A 17,774-nucleotide genomic window follows, 5' to 3' on the forward strand; every position below is an offset into this window, starting at 1 on the left:
AGGGAGCGACAGGGTGCAAGCAAGCCGTGTGGCCGGAAAGGGCCTCTGAGCAGCCGCGGAGACGGAGGAAGCGAGCGACCTCTCCAGCACGTCCCAGCCGGCGGCTGTGCCAGCGCTTCTCTCGGGCAAAGGGGGCGCCAGGGGGCGCCGGCAGCTCCTAGCCCTCCCGCAGGAAGTCTGACCCTCGGCGGCTCCCGTCCGCTGCCGGCGGCGCTAGAGGGACCTGACCCTCGGCGGCCGCCGTCGGTTCCTGCCGTTAGCCGGGTGCTGGCAGCTGCAGGAGCGCCGCCGCCATGAGCCGCAGCTACAACGATGAGCTGCAGTACCTGGACAAGATCGACAAGAACTGCTGGCGGATCAAGAAGGGCTTCGTGCCCAACATGCATGTGCGTGGGGAACCGGCGGGGTTCAACCGGGAGCCCTTGGGTGCCCGGGGGGTGAGGGGCGGCCCACTTGAGGCGGGGGAGGTGGGGAGCCGGGCCTGGTGGCGGCCGCCCTGACAGCTCTCCCCGCAGGTGGAGGGCGTTTTCTACGTGAACGACCCCCTGGAGAAGCTGATGTTCGAGGAGCTGCGCAATGCCTGCCGCGGCGGAGGTGCGTCCGGCGTGGGGAGTGGGGCTCGGCCCTCCGGCCCAGGGACGTGCTTCGCACGCTCCGCGGCCTCGAAGCTGGCGCTGGGTGCCGGGGCTCACAGCGCCGTGTCCGTGCGCAATGGAGGGGCTGGGATGTGGCAGGGGCAGTGGGATCAGGCCCAGCGGGATCAGGCCCAGCGTCTGTCCTGCTGCAGAGGCACCAGACAGAAATCAGTGTTGTTGTTTTGCCAGCCACCACGGCCTGGTGAGCAGCACAGGGTGTCACCTGCAGCTGTAGCGTGTCCTGTGCCCACATCGAATGGGTGAGCACAGCCTGGCCAGCTGCCCTCTGTGCGCCGGAGTGTTCCCTTAACATCTGCACTCAGACTTTCACAGAAACACACAATGCTAGGTATTAGAAGGAACCTCGAAAGGTCATCTAATCCAATCCCCCTGCCAGAGCAGGAACACCTGAATGATGTTACCCAGGAAGGTGTCCAGGCAGGTTTTGAATGTCTTCAGAGTAGGAGACTCCACAACCCCCCTGGGCAGCCTGTTCCAGTGTTCTGGCACCCTCACTGAGAAAAAGTTTCTTCTCATTTATAAGTGGAACCTCCTGTGTTCCAGTTGGTACCCATTGTCTATTGTCCTGTCTTTGGTTGTCAAGCCTGGCTCCATCCTCGTGACACTCACTCTTTACATATTTATAAACATTAATGAGGTCACCCCTCAGTCTGCTCTTCTCCAAACTAAAGAGACCCAGCTCCCTCAGCCTTTCCTCATAAGGGAGATGCTTCACTCCCTTAATCATCTTCATGGGGCAGGAGCACAGAGTGGGATCCAAATCTGACAGCTGGGCTGGTGGTTACACACTTCTGTTGTGGGCACAGATTGGTCTGCATTGGTATTAATACAGAAGGAAGAGTTTAGCTAATATCTCGTTTAAGGAAACTGCAGATCTTGTATAGTGCTAAGCACTTTATATCAATTATATGTAATAATTGTCAGCAACTGACTTCTGATTTGTCAGTGTTTAGCGCTTTGGAAAGTGCTGCAGTGTGATTACCATGGTAAATTATCAGATTGCTTACTTTTTCTTTTTTCTCTTATTCAGGTGCAGGTGGCTTTTTGCCTGCTATGAAACAGATTGGGAATGTGGCTGCACTACCCGGCATTGTTCATGTGAGTGACTCCTATAAAGAAATGCTCTTTCTCTCTTCCTATTTGCCAGTGATTATTGCCATCCAAATGGGGGCTCCGTTGTGAGGAGGGGTATGGGTTGTAGGCTGTAAAGCTAAGTTGTCAGAAAGGGAAGCATCCACTTACTTCATTGACTGCCTTCTGACGTGAAGCTTTTTTAGCATTACTTTATGCTGTTTCAGTTTGCTTGAGCCACCTTTTCCCCACTGCTCGTATTATCTGTTTCTTGGGTTTTGATTTGCCTCTGCTGTCCTGGAATGCATCGAGGAGAGAAGAGGAGGTGTTATTGTTGCCTGTATTATTGTTGCTGTTCTAATGGTGGTAGTGAGCCTTCCCACGCACTTAACACTCCTTTCTCTTGCCCTATGCGTTTTTGGAAGCAAAGCATCAGATATGGTGATGCAGGAGGAAAATACTAGACTAGGTCACTTTTCAAGAAGCTCTAAGTACAATGTGGAAATATGTTTAATATTACATGTATTAATAAGTAACAGGTAATGGAGTTGTATTTTTTTAATTGTTTGTCTTGGTGACTTGGTAGGAGTTTTGAATTTCTGGCTGCAGTGAAAGGCAGCCCATCATGCTGTTAAAATGCCTTAGCACTCAACCAAAAAGGGTGTAAGGTAAAATAGTAGCAACCTGTTAAAGTGGCAATTTTGGTTGGTAGTTCATAGGAGAGATGTTGTGATCATCTGTCTATTCAAATCTTCACTTCTGTTTTTTCACACCAAGAGATTTCTTGGTGATGGTAAGGGGAAGCAGAAGCAGCACACAATCCCACAGAAAAGCACTATTATTTTTAATCTATAATAGCAGTTTAACACACATTGGAAAGTTTCAATTTCTGACAGTTTTCTGGGTGTTTGGGTCTTGCTTTTTTGGTCGTTTAGATAGATTGCAGAGTCCTGATTGTGAAGTCCTAATTTAAACTGCCAGGCTGAATATACCAGGAACTTGTGTAGTTGTGTAGAAGCACATGTTTAATTAGTATGCTACTAATAATATAAATATAAAATATATTAAAATATATATATATATAATATAAAAAGGTTCAATAAAAGCTATTATTTTCTAAATTAAAATTACACAGCTCCTATCCTATCAGGGTATCATCCTAAAACAATTACTTTTTCCTGCCTACAGGATGCAATCTTTGGTTAGTGTTCAATGATGCAGCTAAGAAGAGAAAATACGCAGTGTTTTATGATTCCATTCCACAGCATTGATCTCTTCCTGTCTTATATGTACAGTATTTAAATATTGCAGATGTCCCTAGATGGAACTTGGTAAAAATGAACTCATCTTAACTATCATAGCTAGTAGCTATGCTACAAGTAGCATAGTAGCTACATAGTAGCTTTATGCTACTTGTAAGCTATTGCCTGCGTAAGTTTTGAATGCAAGAACTCTTGAGTCTAAGAAAAAGCTAGCTTAGAATTCAGTTTGACATCAGAGTTCCTACAGCTTGAGATCAGAGTTTGATATCAGAGTTCCTACATTTAGGTGTTTAAGCTCCTCTTAATTTTTCTTGAGCTCTGGTCAATGGAGCCAGGGGGGTCCTCAGCTGACCAGTCACTAGGTGTTTGCTTCAGGATGAGATCAGTTGCACTCTGTTTCCTTTGACCGTCAGTTCAGTAACTGTAGGAGTTTAGGTACTTACCTGAATTGATACCAGAATCTTCATCCGAACATCTATTCTTTTCTTTTTTTCTTTTTTTTTTGGTATATTTGTTTGTGAATGCGACAACCACTGTCACAAGGCACAGGATAACCAAGGTGACCCTGTGCAGAGCAGCATTTCATGAAACTTTAAAATTGCCTTTGTTCTCTTTCAGAGATCAATAGGCCTTCCGGATGTCCATTCTGGCTATGGGTTTGCCATTGGCAACATGGCTGCCTTTGATATGAATGATCCTGAAGCAGTGGTGTCACCAGGTAAGGATACTTTGACTGACTTAACCTCCCCCCAGAAATGTCTGCGGCGGCATAAAAACACATGTTGAAATGGCAGGTCTTTACAGTGCTTTATGTGCCAAACCAAGGAAAAAACTATAAATTATAGGGAGTTAAAAGGCACTTAACTCTTGCACTCAGAATCTTTATTATTTATGGAGCAAGTGGTTACACTGAAAATGTCTGAACAGTACAGAGAGAATTGTCCTTGTGGTTTTGGCTTGGCCTTGTGATATCCCTCAGTTTTGAAGGCAGAGCACAAGACTTTGAACTTGAGTGTTGCCAGGCTGATAAAGAATTGGCTTTTCCCTTTGAGCAATGCTTGAAAATGTGTTTTGAAACTATTTCTACACTTTATTAAAATGTGACTTTGAAATATCTCTGTCTTTTTAGTAAACACCTGGGTCTTCACTCACTTGTGGTCTGGAGATGCTTTTGTGGTGTACCTGTTATCCATGTTTCGAGTTTGCTGTAGGCAGTTCTAGTGTTCCTGATTGATTCACACTCAAGATCTCTTGGCCTGGTGTCCCCCCTCTGACACTAGTTAATACTAGAACCTTCACTAGTAAAGGCGACGTGACTGGTCTTTCACACTAGGCCTTGCCCTGCAGTATTTATTTTTATTAAATACTAAGAGTTAAGCTGAACACTAAGTATTTAAGTTTAATATTCCTTTGAAGTATTTATCTCTTGTTATAACTATGTATTATTTATTCCAGTGTGGGTTCAAAAATAACTTGATTTCAGGGACTTGCTTTTGAGAACATCTTACATCAGGAAGCCATGTTACTTTTCTTCTGACATTAGGCAGAAGAGCAGGAACATTTCTACTTTCTGTGGACAGCATATTTTATAGCTTTGTCTACTTCTCCTTGTCTGCTTGCTGGAACAACTTTGTAAACAGAGAGTCTGTAGACAATTGTACAGCTACATCTGTAGAATATATGCTCAAGAGTGAAAAAAGTTTGGTTTGAGTTTTTGGGGTTTTTTGTAAGAGTTTTCAAGTTTTTCTCTGCAAGACTACATTTTTGGCTGTCTTGAAATTTGAGGCTTCATGCAAATCTATTAAAATGAGGCTTAATGCCATTCAGCTTTTATCCCAATATTGTGTCAGAAAGGAGGTGTGAAATTGAAGCGTTTAGTAAGTACTCTTTGTCAGCACTGTCACTGACTTAAGATGAATATTCAGAAAGTACTCACCACGAACACACTTTCTTTATTATCTCCGTGGCTTTTTCTACACTTCTAGGTGGTGTCGGATTTGACATCAACTGTGGTGTCCGCTTACTACGTACAAATTTGGATGAAAGTGATGTGCAGCCTGTGAAGGAGCAGCTTGCCCAGGCTATGTTTGACCACATTCCTGTTGGTGTTGGCTCCAAAGGTGTCATCCCCATGAATGCCAAGTAAGAGAATGACTTTGTGCACACATCATTAGAGAGAATATCTCTGGTGTTTATATTGATGAAAGATTGATCAGTGGGAGGCTTCAAGAAAGAAAAAGTAATCCTAAACCTCTTTCCATTTTTTCTGCATATGTGCTTCACCAGGAGGACTGGCATAATCATCAGTGCACAAAGTCAGCTGTTTCTTCTGCCATATAAAACCCTGAAGTAACTAAAACTTCTTGAAAGGTTCTTATTTCTTCTGATAGAAAATCTAAATTTTTTTGAAAGAGATGAGAGAGAAAATAGAGTACTCCCCACACAACAAAGAGGAAACAGTCATGACCTATCTAAAGTTCATATATTTGTAGAGCTTGATTTTCATGAAGTATTAAGAAGTTGGACTACTTCTTAGGGGAGTTGGGGGCTGATCACAAAACTGTAGGATTATTTCGGTTGGATGGGATCCCTTGATGTCATCCTGTCAACTCTTGTACAAAGGAGCACTAACTTTGAAGGTAGTTCTAACAGCAGAGTTATATCAGGTTGCTTAGGGCCATATCCAGTGGAATTAGGAGTATTTCCAAGGACAATCACCTTACATAGGTGTTTGATAATTGCAGGGATTTGGAAGAGGCACTAGAGATGGGTGTGGACTGGTCTCTCCGGGAAGGCTATGCCTGGGCAGAGGACAAGGAGCACTGTGAAGAATATGGAAGAATGCTGCAGGCTGACCCCAACAAGGTCTCCTCAAGAGCAAAGAAGAGGGGTCTGCCTCAGGTAATAATATTTCAGGAAGGCTGTGAGTGCTCCCAGGGTTCAAATGTGAAAGTTAGCAAGTAGTTCTCTAATTTTGTGTTTCTTCTTGAAACTCTGCCTAGCTTTCTGAGCAGGGGGAAAGGGGAGATGGTGGGACCATTTCTGAATAGTTGTGGACAAAACTGTAACAAAAGGAAACAATACTGGGCATACCCAAGGTTTTTTGCAAGTTAATATCTGGTAATGGAATTCATCTCGGGTGGCATTTCCTCATCCAGATGTAATTTTGCTTTTAAGAGACAGGCAAGTTATTCTGCAACTTACCTCTTTGTTTGCTCAGCAAATAATTTGTAGAGCAGGGAAGGATATCATAATAAATAATTTCATGTCTATAAATAGTATCTCATTGCTCTGGGTAGAACACTTTTCAGATGGCTGTGCTAATACTTCTGTTTCTAAAGCTTTTTTATATGGCTTCTTGAGTTTTATGAATTTTGGTGCTGCAAGACTGTAGCATTTTAACCTCAAAATAATCTTATGTTCTCAATTTTTACATTTGTCTTGCAAATAACTGATCATCTGTTATGGAGCTGAAAGAATTTGGGCTCAGAAATGCGATATTTTGCTTTAATCTACTGAGAGGTTCTAAGTACATAATTAACAGGATGTTGTAATTTCCTTGTGGAGTTGTAACAAAGACTATATGTCTGCCTTTCCTATACAAATCGAAGATGAATTCTCAGTAATTATAAATCTGAACAAAGAGGACAGTGATGACACTACAGTGTTCTACTTCCTTTCAGTTTACACGGGGATTTTTTTTCTTTCCTGGAAAAGCTTTTCTAAAACCAAAACCTTGCTGTAGCAATTTTCCCTATTGCACATATTGCCATAGCTCTCCTCTATGCTCCCAGAGGCTGGTTTACTAGCACTGTCTGATCAGCATGTTGTGATTGGCAGCTGGGGACCCTGGGAGCCGGAAATCATTACGCCGAGATCCAGGTTGTGGATGAGATTTACAATGAATACGCTGCCAGGAAGATGGGCATTGACCACAAAGGGCAGGTCTGCGTGATGATCCACAGCGGCAGCAGAGGACTTGGCCACCAGGTTGCCACAGGTACGGTCTGACTGACGTAGGTGGAGCAAACTCTTCAGCGTGTTCTTGTCATTGACGGTAAAGTCCAGCACCAAAGAGCGTTTCTTGCCGTGTAATTATTGAGTCTGTTCTCAGTTGCCTAGTCAGGGGTTGTCTGTTTGCAGACAGTTGATGTTCTGCCACAGCTTTGCGTTTGAAAAGAAGCCATAGGTTTGACAGCTGGACAGAGAAATTCAGTTTTAGAATATGAATTATAGACACCCATGTTAATGTCACAGATTGAAACAAAATTAAGAAGTCACTTAGATTTACTGTGTTTATTTCCCAGATGCATTGGTGGCTATGGAAAAAGCCATGAAACGGGACAAAATCATTGTGAATGATCGCCAGCTGGCCTGTGCCAGGATCGCCTCTGCAGAGGGACAGGATTACTTGAAGGGAATGGCAGCTGCTGGAAACTATGCATGGGTCAACCGCTCTTCTATGACTTTTCTAACAAGACAGGTAGGAGCAGAGTTGTCCTGGTGGAAACATGTTGGTACACGTTTCCTGCTTTATCTCAGACATATGGAACACAGTAGCTGCAGTATTTAACATAATTTTCTTTTTTGTGCTTCTTAAACTGTGGTTTCTGGAGGGACTTTCACAAAGCTGCAGTCATGGCAATGGCAATCACTGGGCTGTACTTGCAGAAGCCACTTAAGCAATATTTTTGAAAATGCTTTAAACTGGAAGAAGAGGATACAAGAAAATTGTTTTTACACTGCTGAAGCCATCTTTTCAGAGTTGCAAGAATTTCTCTACTGGATATCTGACTTAATTCCAGCATTAAAGCTGCCAATGGGCAGGTAAACAGTCTATACAGTCCAATTCTGTCACAGCCAGCACTGTTGTTTTCAGTCCCAATGTGGCTGAATTTGACTAAAGTTTCTAACCTGCCATGCCAAGTGTTTGGGTCACTGACTTAGCAGTAAGAAACATTTTCAAGCAAGTCTGTTCCTTTTAATACCTAAAAAGACTGTAAATCTTCTGCATGCATACAGCATGTTATGCTCTTGTATTTCACATCCAATATGCTGTCTTTTTAGGCCTTTGCCAAAGTCTTCAACACGACCCCAGACGACCTTGATATGCACGTTATCTATGATGTGTCTCACAACATTGCCAAAGTGGAGCAACATGTAGTGGATGGAAAGGAGCGGACTCTACTGGTGCACAGAAAGGGATCAACCAGGGCCTTCCCTCCTCACCATCCTCTTATCGCTGTTGATTATCAAGTAAGTTTAGCTGTGGGAGAAGGAAGTCAGAAGACAATTCTGGATTAATCTGACAATGTTAGAGTCCCTAACAGAGATCTATATGCTGTGGGTTCTGGTTTTGAGCTAACAGTACTGGAACCCTAGTGGACTGGCAATGTTCTGCTTGTCTATGTGTTTGGGACACTGAGCTCACTCTTCTGCTCCACACCCACAATGGCTCTAAGATGACGAAGGGAAAGAAGAGTTTCATATTTAGGGCAGGCTGCAGTGATTTGCCTTGTCTGGCTATTGGACGTGAGGCTTTTGATCTGCTGCTCTCCATCTTTCCGTGCAGTTAGTTCTCCAGAATCCTTGATACCAGGCACCTGAGACACACAGGGATGCTCTGAGGGAATGTGAACCTGACCTCCTTTTCTAGAGATAAGGTTCCTCTCTAAATTTCATTAAGAATTAGGTTTTGGGGCGTTTTCTTATGAATTAACACTTTGCATCCACAGCTGACTGGACAGCCTGTTTTGATTGGCGGGACTATGGGCACCTGTAGCTATGTTCTTACTGGCACAGAGCAAGGCATGACTGAGACCTTCGGAACTACTTGCCATGGAGCCGTAAGTCAAAAAGTTATTTCAAGAAGGGACTGGTATAGGGCTGTCGTCCAGAGAACAAGGTTGTTCAAAGGTCATCCAGTGTCTGATTCATCTCTTGGTCATACAAGTAGAAAGTAGCCTTGCCACAGTAATTTCAGCCCAGGAGGACTGTGGGCTGGAAGTCCTCTTTCTCCCTTACTAAGTAGTTTTGACTAGTTCTGCAGAAAATTCAGGGGATCTACTTTATAAAAGGCAAATGTTAGGGTGAAGATGGGGAGAATGAGCTCCTTTTATATCTCTGAGCTCACAAGAAGGATAAACTGTGCTGAGGCTGTCCATATACAATTCCTCAGTAGTCAGAAGATGGTATTTCCTCCCCTGTTATTCACAGAGTGAGACAGGCTGATTGAGGAAGATGAAATACCTTCCAGTAAAACTCTGACTCCTGAACACTGTCTGACAAGTCGTTTGTGTAAAAAGACACTTGCAGACTAGTATGTTATACACATGGAACTTTCCTAGCCATCATACCAGGTGTGGGATTTTGCCCATCACCTAAGCTCTTAAATTCATTTCCTGTTTGTGGCTTACTGTGGTCTGCACTCAGCTGTTCTGTTTTTACATATCATGTAATAATATTTTTCTTTAATCAGACAGAGTTTTGTTTTTCCAAACTGCTGCAAAAAGTAGAACTAACAAACTTGCTGTCTAGGGTCGTGCACTGTCTCGAGCCAAGTCTCGACGGAACTTGGACTTCCAGGATGTATTGGACAAGCTGGCTGACATGGGCATTGCCATCCGTGTTGCATCTCCCAAACTGGTCATGGAAGAAGTGAGTTTAATACTTTATTACCTGAGAGGAAAAAGTAGTCTTGCTCCTTGGCTGAATGAGACTTCTTGACTTGATTATTTGCAGTGCTACATGATCACCAGTGCTATAAATACACAGCTTGTGCAGTTTCTGATAGAGCTATCAAATTTTTTTGAAAGTAATGTGAAGTCTTCCTTGTCCCTAAAATCCTGCTGAAAGGGGAGATGGCTGTTTGACAGGTTTTGAGAGGGTATGTTTTTTTCCTCTTCTGCCTGGGAATAGGAATAATTACTATAGGCCCTGAGAAGTCTGTGTGAGAATCACAAAAGCAGTTGTGTTTTACGGGTTCTGTTCTTGAATTACACTCTACCAGCTTTAAACGTACTTTACAGTGCAGCTGTCATGTAGATTATTAGCAGAATATGAGAGATCCACCTCTTTTAAGATGAATTCCTGTATTTGCTCAAGAAGAGAACTCTGAATGGCTAGAAAACTTTGAATATTACGACTTCCAGTTCCTCTGCGTTAATATGATGAATGCCTTTTCTGTTCACAACCTCACTCATAGAAGTGTGTTAATCATTTGGAACTATGCTGCTATGGATGTTGGTGTTGCACAAACATGTTGAGTGCATTAAAATCTCTTTAAGAGCAGCTTCCTTGTCAGAATTCTAGAGGGGGATGCTCTAAAGTTCAACGCTGATTCCTGTCACTAAGGGGCAATGAAGATAAATCTTCAAGGCTATCTGTAAGGCAGAAGTTGGAGTGACTTCCTGCCAGATAAGGAGGCTTGACATTCTCATGTGCTAGTGGACTGGATTATCTGAGAATATAGGGAAAACTGAACCAAAATAGCTAGTATTTTAGCTGAAATATGGTAAATTTGGAAAGCTGAGTGTCTTGTAGATTTCTTATATCTGTATGGTGGCCAGATTGTCAATATGTTCACCTACTTCTACACCCTCAATTCATATGATTCTAGTTTTGTGAAGAGGGGATATCAAAAGCCTACATCTAATTTCTCGTGACTTTGAGTCGTTTATTGTTTTATTTTGTTTTCTCTCTTCCCCCTCCAGGCACCAGAGTCTTATAAGAATGTGACAGATGTGGTTAACACCTGCCATGCAGCTGGCATCAGCAAGAAAGCCATTAAACTGAGACCTATTGCTGTTATAAAAGGCTAGAGCAGACAACGCAGCAGAAACACACCAACAACTCCAGGCCTTACACAAAACTGACTAGAACCATCATCTTCCCACACCTCTTGGACTCCGTAGGATGCTCAGATATCCTATCCCTCTTCTGGAAACACAATGATTGAGGATAGCCCTATTATTAACTACTTCTGGGCATAATTAATGCCCCCCTCCCTCCTCCTTGTCATATCGTGTTCTTTTCTTGTGAGGAAAGGGCAAAGAAATGAGTAAGTCTTGATTTTATATGCAGTCCCTCCCCCATTTGCCTGATGATTCCACAGGCAGGACTACAGACTTGCCTGTGTTGTCACTAATTGCTGTGCTGCAAGACCACCTCCATCAGTGAAGATGGGGTATGAACCAGACCTGCTGTCTCCACACCTGAGTGCCTGGAGCTCTTTCTGCATATAAAAGTGCTCTGATAGGCAGGATATAGTGCTTCTGGGCAAGGAGAGGTTGCTCTGCAGATAGCTTTATGCATAATGTCTCTACTGTTGCATGTTTTGTGGCAATTGGATAAGAAGTCTGGAGTTGGGAGTGATCTCCCACTTGGGTTGAGAGGGACTAGCTGAGCCTGAGGCACAGTCCTCCCTTCTCCCCCCACCCTCTCCCATTTAGCATAGCACCTGGCATACTTGGCTCAGTACAAATACGTGTTCCACAGTCTTCTGGAAGTGCTACTGAGACTGGGTATGTTGCTTTGAGAGGTTTTGTTAGTCCAGTAAAAGCTGTGACTTAACAATTTACGAATGCACTAATTGAACATTTTGTAAAGTCCTAAGTGTGTCAGAGTTGGATGGGATAATACTGCTCACTATGTCTTGCAGCTTCTAGTGAGTCCAATTGCAGGGTCAGACCCGGTACAATCTGATTTCTGATGTTTCTCTTACATTCATTAACCAAGACTGGAGGGGAAGTTGACCATCCCCACTGGATCATTTGGGGGATTACAAATAAAATGGGAAGATGGACACTGCAGTGTGTCTGTGTCATGTTTATTCTATAACTTAAATGTATGTAAATACATACATGAGCTTGAAACCTGTCGCGTTTTGTGGCTTGGCTGATTGATCTTGCGAAGAAACGTGCAGATGGCAGGATTTCTTTCAGGATACAAGTGAAGGGCAGGGCAGTGCTTTTTTCTCACTTTGCATATGACAAGGGTATGATTTGTCTTTCTTGGGGCCTGCTAGTTCCACCTCACTGGGAAGGGACTGGCATTTGCCTGTAAGCCTGTGTGCAGACACGAGAGGGCAGCTGAAGGAAAATAAAACCCCAGAGAGGCTCCAGGAGTGGAGCCCTGCCAGGGACTCTTGTGAACTGAGCAGATCGTGATTGATGGACTCAAGTGCCTTTTGATGAGACATTCCTTTAAGTTTAGGATCTCAGCTGAAACCCGTTGATCTCAGGAGGTGTAATGGTATTTTACTGTCTTAATCACTTTGTGCTTATTGGTTTCTTAATTTCAAATACTGTATTTGCTGCAGGTTCAGAAGCAGCACGTACAATAGTAGTCACTGCTCTGAGTCCTTGTGGGTCTGACTTCACAGGCTCTTGTTTTCTCCTGGTTTCTCCAGGGGAATTGTTCCAGATTTCCATCTGTGAGATCTGAGACACACTTGTTGAATTTCAAACAAAAATCATTTCACATAGAAATGTGAATTAGCCTCCAGTGATTGAAAGACAAATTGTTGGTCTCAAATCTTCTGCACAAGAGCATGTTCAATGCAGAAGTTTCTGTCTATAAATATATCAGACTCTGATGTGGAATGCAAGGGAACCCTTAAAACATGCATATTTAAAAAACAAAGAAGCATTTATCAAACACAGTTCTTTTAACTTTTACCTACCATTGCTGAGGCAAATTTCAATATTTGACAACAAGCAGAAATCATGTACCATGGAGGTGCTCTCATATATGTGCCTTAAGTCTTCTGATGATCCGTAGTTACGCATTAGCATTCAAAAAAGCAAGAAGTGCTATCAGTTTTGGTTTCCTGTTTGAAAGCTAGTACTAGTTTTGGTTCTGTGTTGTGCTGGTTTCCTAACCACCTAAAAAAGTAAGAGTGAAAATGTAACATCTCCCAGTTTTTTGTTTAAACCTGGATGGTTTCAAGTCTGCCTTTTTTTCTTTTTCCAAGTAGGGCTGTCCACTAGCTTGTTTAAATTTGCATTTTAAAAATAATTTTCAAATAGGTAGAGAAGGCATGCAGCATTAAAATTCATATGCTGAAATGCAGGTGGATTTGCAGAAGCATCTTGGCAACACTGAAGAGCCATCTCTGCTTCCACAGAAGGCTACTGACAACTCAGAATATCTGTTAATGTATGATGTGCCCTGGCGCTTGCACAGGGTGTCTGTGTTAAGTCTGTCCTCAGCCAGTGCAATCAAACCAGTCCTTGGATGCAGATTTCTTCATAGGGAGATAAATAGCTCACTGCATTTATCCTATTCTCTGCTTGAGAAGGAGATGGTTTAACTTACAGATGGGACCTGCCAAAACAGAGCTGCTGTCCCTGGGAAGTAGAAGGTGACAGTTCTGGCACCTTGCTCCTCTCTGTTCTCACAGAACTGGCTGCAGAGACCAGTGCTGTGCAGGGACCAATGCTGTGCAGCGACAGCAAGCGCAGGCGAGCGTTTCCTTCCTTGCCAGGAACTGACTGCGCTGCACTCAGGGGCTTGTGCAGGTGCTGTTCTCACTACCGTTAGCATAGCATTACATAGCAAACAGAAAAGCACTTCAGGTTTTTGTTGCTGGTGTGTGACTTTCAGAGTCTTCTAATTGTGTCACCTGAGCTGAGAGATGCAGCCCGAGGTGGAAGGGGCTGTGCGAGAGCCCCCCAGGAAGGTGTTGCAAATCAGGGGACCGGTGCTTCATTTGCCATAAAGGACTGCAGAGCTGGGGTGCAGGTGACAGCCTCCTTCTATTGGCTTGGTTAAACTCGAGTGTTTGTGTCCTCCCTAGCTTCCTCAACTAAACCTCCCCTAAAGAAAACCAGGACCCAGCAAGGTATGCGCTTGCAGTGCTATCTGCTGCAGTGTATTTGTGCTGTATCACACACTCTGCTAGCTGGGAGCCCAGGGTCTAACCTGTGTCCTGTTTATCACCATCCTAAGTCCCTTGGGAGTTTTCTTCCTCTGCTCTGTCTTTCCTCTCCCGACTTTAAACACGGCTCCACACACACACCCTGCTTCCTCCTCCGCTGGTGGTCCCAGGCTGGTGTTCTGGCCCAGGAGGAACAAGTGATCTCTGACACATCTCTGGCACAGGCACTCCCGGCCTCTCCTCCACTCTCCTTTGTTCCTCTCAAACATAAACACACTTAAACTGGCCTCTTCTCCCTCCACCTCCCAGTCTTCAAAGTGATCAGACAAAGCACTATCCCTCCTGCAGCATGTGCCAACACGCTCCCCAGCTTGCAGAAGGGAAGGCTTCAATTAAGCACCGGGTCCTGCCTGTACCTGGCATTTGTTTTGCTTCTCTTGAGCCCTGTCCTAGGGCAAGGGGTTTTGATCACCAGCCCCTCTGGTTTTCTGCCAGGGGAGGTGTCAGTGGGAGGCGTAGGGTGGAAAAGTAGGAGCTCTGCATCTCCCCAGCCAGGGCGCCACTGGGTGCAGGTGCTTTGTCCCCTGCGCTGTGGGAGAGAGAGGAAGATGGTAACCTCCTGGCACCCACAAAACACCAATAGTTATGTGGTTTCTGGTGGGTTTTTTTAATTGCAATATGTAACAGGAGGGTGGGGGTCATTCCGTGAAGCAGGGAGAGTGCCAAGCGCTGTGTGAAGTGGGAGAGCACAGGGCACAGAGAAGCCTCTGCTCTCCCAAGGCACCCACGGAGCAGTCCCCAGCCTGAGCTGCTGCCACTGCTGGCTTTTGTGGCGCTGAGCCCATCCCTATCTTATGGCACCCTCCTTCCCAAAACGCAGGAGCCTGCTGCAGGTCACATTGTATATAAAGTTCAGAAACCAAAATAATCACTAGTCTTAATTGCAGAGATTAGGACCAGGAAAGGGAAATAGAGTCATCTGCCAGCACTTAATCTAATATTTACTGGCTTAGCAACAGACAGGCAGAGGCTGAGCTGCCCTCACACACTGAGGTGTTTGAGTCAGCCTTGTGATGGAGCCTGTTCCTCAAAAGAAGTGCCAGGGTCAGTCTGGATTGCAATTGGCCCCCATTCCCTGACCCCAGCTGAGATACAGCCAGCAACCTGTTTTCTGCTTATCCTCAGACTTGCCCAGCAGGCATTTGGAAGGAGGAAAGCATTTTCATCCTTCCTTGCTCAGTGCATGAGGAAACTGAGGCACTGACCCCTTATTTTCCTCCGTGCAAACTGTGCCTCGCGTCAGGTAGGTGAAGTGGGAACCCAGGTTGTTCCCCTCTCTGTTCTCAGCCCCAGCAAGCTGCTGTGGGGGAGGACTCAGGTAGGTTGGGCTTTCAGCTCTCCACTCCGAAATGCAAACCTGGGGAACCTGTTCCCCTGCCATGTGTCAAGAGGCAAAGGAGAAATAGATGGGGAGGGGGTCCCCACGGGCACCAAAGGGGAAGGAGGGGCGCAGCTCCCACAGAGAAAGGTGTGGCAGTGTGTGTGTGTGTGATAAGGTCCAAGTCCTGACTCTTTAGAGTAGCAACTTGTTACCTGAGGTAATTAAGTGGTAGGAGATTATCAAACCTGAGGAGTGGAGAGCCGCTCAGGGAGAAAAGCAGGCTGCCAGCAGTTGTGAATATACCCACTGGAGGACAAGACATTAGGGTTTTATGACAAGATTAAAGGGCGAAAGGAGAGAGATGAAAAGCAAACAAATACAGTATTTGGAGTAATGGAGGAGGATCTGGATCTCTGACCTCTGCCTAGCCTGCAGCATACAAGGGACTGCGTGAAGCTTGGCCTTAGCTCTTCCAGGTCAGCATGAGCACCCAAGTATGCTTCTGCCCCAAATTATTGCTTTACATGCCCCAGGGCAAAGGGAAGACATAGAACAGCCACCAACCCCTCCCTGGGCCCTGTGGGCAGCAGCATTGCCCTATGGCAAGCAAGCATGAACCCTTTGGGTTACAGCAATTGGGTCTTGGGGAACCAGCGCTGTATTTCCTTTCTGTTTTAGTCCTAAGGTAGCAGGCTCCAGGTTTTACTGCCAAAAAACAATAAAATTCCATAACTTTTTATTACCCTTTTTGCAGCTCCAGACAAGAGAAAAAGGTGAGTTTCCCAGCTGGAGAAATGCCTTGCCAATAAATCACCTGGTTACCCAGCTCTTGGCTTTTAAGAATTGTAACCTGTTTGTGCTTTTAATCTTAAAAAAAAAAAAAAAAGGCAAGCTGCTTGTTTTACTTTTGACTAACTCTTATTATTGTTGGGCTATAAATTTGTGGCATTCACAGACAAGTTATCAGCCTTTAAAATCACAGGTAGGCTGATCAGTTCCTCCACTGTTTCCCTGCCAAATCCTTAACCACTTCTTGGATGAGGAAGAAAAAAGTATCACTGTAAGTTATTTTTTCCCTGGGGGTTATTTATACTGCAGATGTTGCTAAAGGGATTTTTTCATTCACCTCTCATAGGAGTTTTTCTATTGGGCAGATAAAGAAAGGACTGTGACAAACACTTTCTTCTCCATTTTGATTTATTTTGAGCATTTTCTTCTCCATTTCGAGTATTTTTAGTATCTATGTATTTCCAGTCTAGCCCAGAAATGACTTTGTCCGCTTCCTTCCCGATATGAGCCTGTGTGTGTCTGCAATGCCAAAGCCCCTCCGTGGTGGGGAGGTCAGAGCCCTGGGGTGGAGAGGAAACACATCACCCATGGAAATCTCTTTGTCCTCAGCCTGAGACATGGGGCTGTGCTGTCAGGAGGGTGCCTTTGGGTGCAGGCAGGGCTGTGCATGCAGCTCTGGGTGCTCTCCTCTCCCAGGAGCCTGCAAAGCCAGTGAGCACCTCCATAGAGCAGAAACCACCCCTGGGAAGGGGTGTCCTGAGGGGCAGCCAGCCAGGCCACAGAGTGCCAAGCAGGGAGGGAGAGACATCCTTGCTCACAGGCATGTGGTGTGCCAGGAGCTGCCTGCTGCTCCGGAGAGGACTTGTTCCTCCTGTTCCTCCCATCCCTCCCGGCCTCAGTCCTAGGGCTGCAGATGACCTGGGCAAGGCCTCCAAAAGTCCCGTTAGTTCAGGAGACACACAGGCTGCTCTTCCTGCCATACCCTGTGAGCTCTTCCATTAATGGTCAGTGGGTGAGGCAGAAGTTTTATCTTGGTTGAGAAACATGAAGCCTTGTTTGTGAGACAAGTATTCGTTTCCTTGTCTCTCGGGCAGGAATTCAGACTATTTGATGATTATCAATAACAGCCAAGAGCATCATTGCTGTCTCCTTTCCTCCCTGCTCCTCTGGCAGAAAGTGAATCCCCTGTCACAGGCTGGTTCTGGAGAGAAAAGTTCAGCGTAGGGCTGAGGCATTCAGGTACATCTCCAGAGAGCAGCTTTTCAGTGCTCTGATGGACCGCAGACTTGTCCAGCCTGTACAAAGTCACTTCACCTTCCTATGTCTTGGTGCCTTATCTGCAAACAGGGATAAAAATAATTTCCTTTACTCTCACTTTTTATCAGTCTTTCCTATTGAAATAGCAAGCTTTGATACAGGGACCACCTCCTTTTGCGCCTGTGAGTGCTGCTGCGTGGCAGGACCTCTCTGCAGAGCCCAGCCCCGGCTGCCCCATGCTCAGGGCCAGTCCTGCAGACGTGCAGCATTTCTGTGTGCCTGCCTTTTCCTGTGGCTTCTGGCACTGCTGGAGGGATGGGTTCATTCCTGTCGCCATCTAAACTGAAAGCAGAAGAGCTTGTAAACTGCTCAGAGTTTCAAGTAGTCACCGCAAAACTTAGAAAAGTTTTTGGTAGTCCTCTGGCTACAAAGCAGAGCCTCTGATCTAGATCCTCACCTTGGGTTCCATGATAGTGAGG

At 45.1% G+C, this 17,774-nt stretch overlaps 1 protein-coding gene across 1 annotated transcript; it reads left to right on the forward strand.

Moving 5' to 3' along the window:
* Positions 1–20: 20 nt before the first annotated feature.
* Positions 21–11,792, forward strand: RTCB (RNA 2',3'-cyclic phosphate and 5'-OH ligase). The gene is made up of 12 exons (XM_080345006.1): positions 21–386; positions 516–594; positions 1,687–1,754; positions 3,608–3,707; positions 4,975–5,131; positions 5,734–5,890; positions 6,830–6,989; positions 7,297–7,472; positions 8,057–8,245; positions 8,725–8,835; positions 9,527–9,646; positions 10,702–11,792. The coding sequence occupies exons 1-12, from the start codon at positions 294–296 to the stop codon at positions 10,807–10,809; spliced, it is 1,518 nt and encodes a 505-aa protein (XP_080201132.1). The 5' UTR covers positions 21–293; the 3' UTR covers positions 10,810–11,792.
* Positions 11,793–17,774: the final 5,982 nt, after the last annotated feature.

The sequence above is a fragment of the Nesoenas mayeri genome (assembly GCF_963082525.1).
Source record: "Nesoenas mayeri genome assembly, chromosome: 1".
Lineage (NCBI taxonomy): Eukaryota > Metazoa > Chordata > Aves > Columbiformes > Columbidae > Nesoenas > Nesoenas mayeri.

Bases quoted from the DNA above. Each gene is read 5' to 3' on its own strand.
- RTCB (XM_080345006.1), top strand. From the start codon at position 294: ATGAGCCGCAGCTACAACGATGAGCTGCAGTACCTGGACAAGATCGAC. The intron at 595-1,686 runs GTGCGTCCGGCG...TCTCTTATTCAG, and splicing joins CAATGCCTGCCGCGGCGGAG to GTGCAGGTGGCTTTTTGCCT. The intron at 8,246-8,724 runs GTAAGTTTAGCT...TTGCATCCACAG, and splicing joins TTATCGCTGTTGATTATCAA to CTGACTGGACAGCCTGTTTT.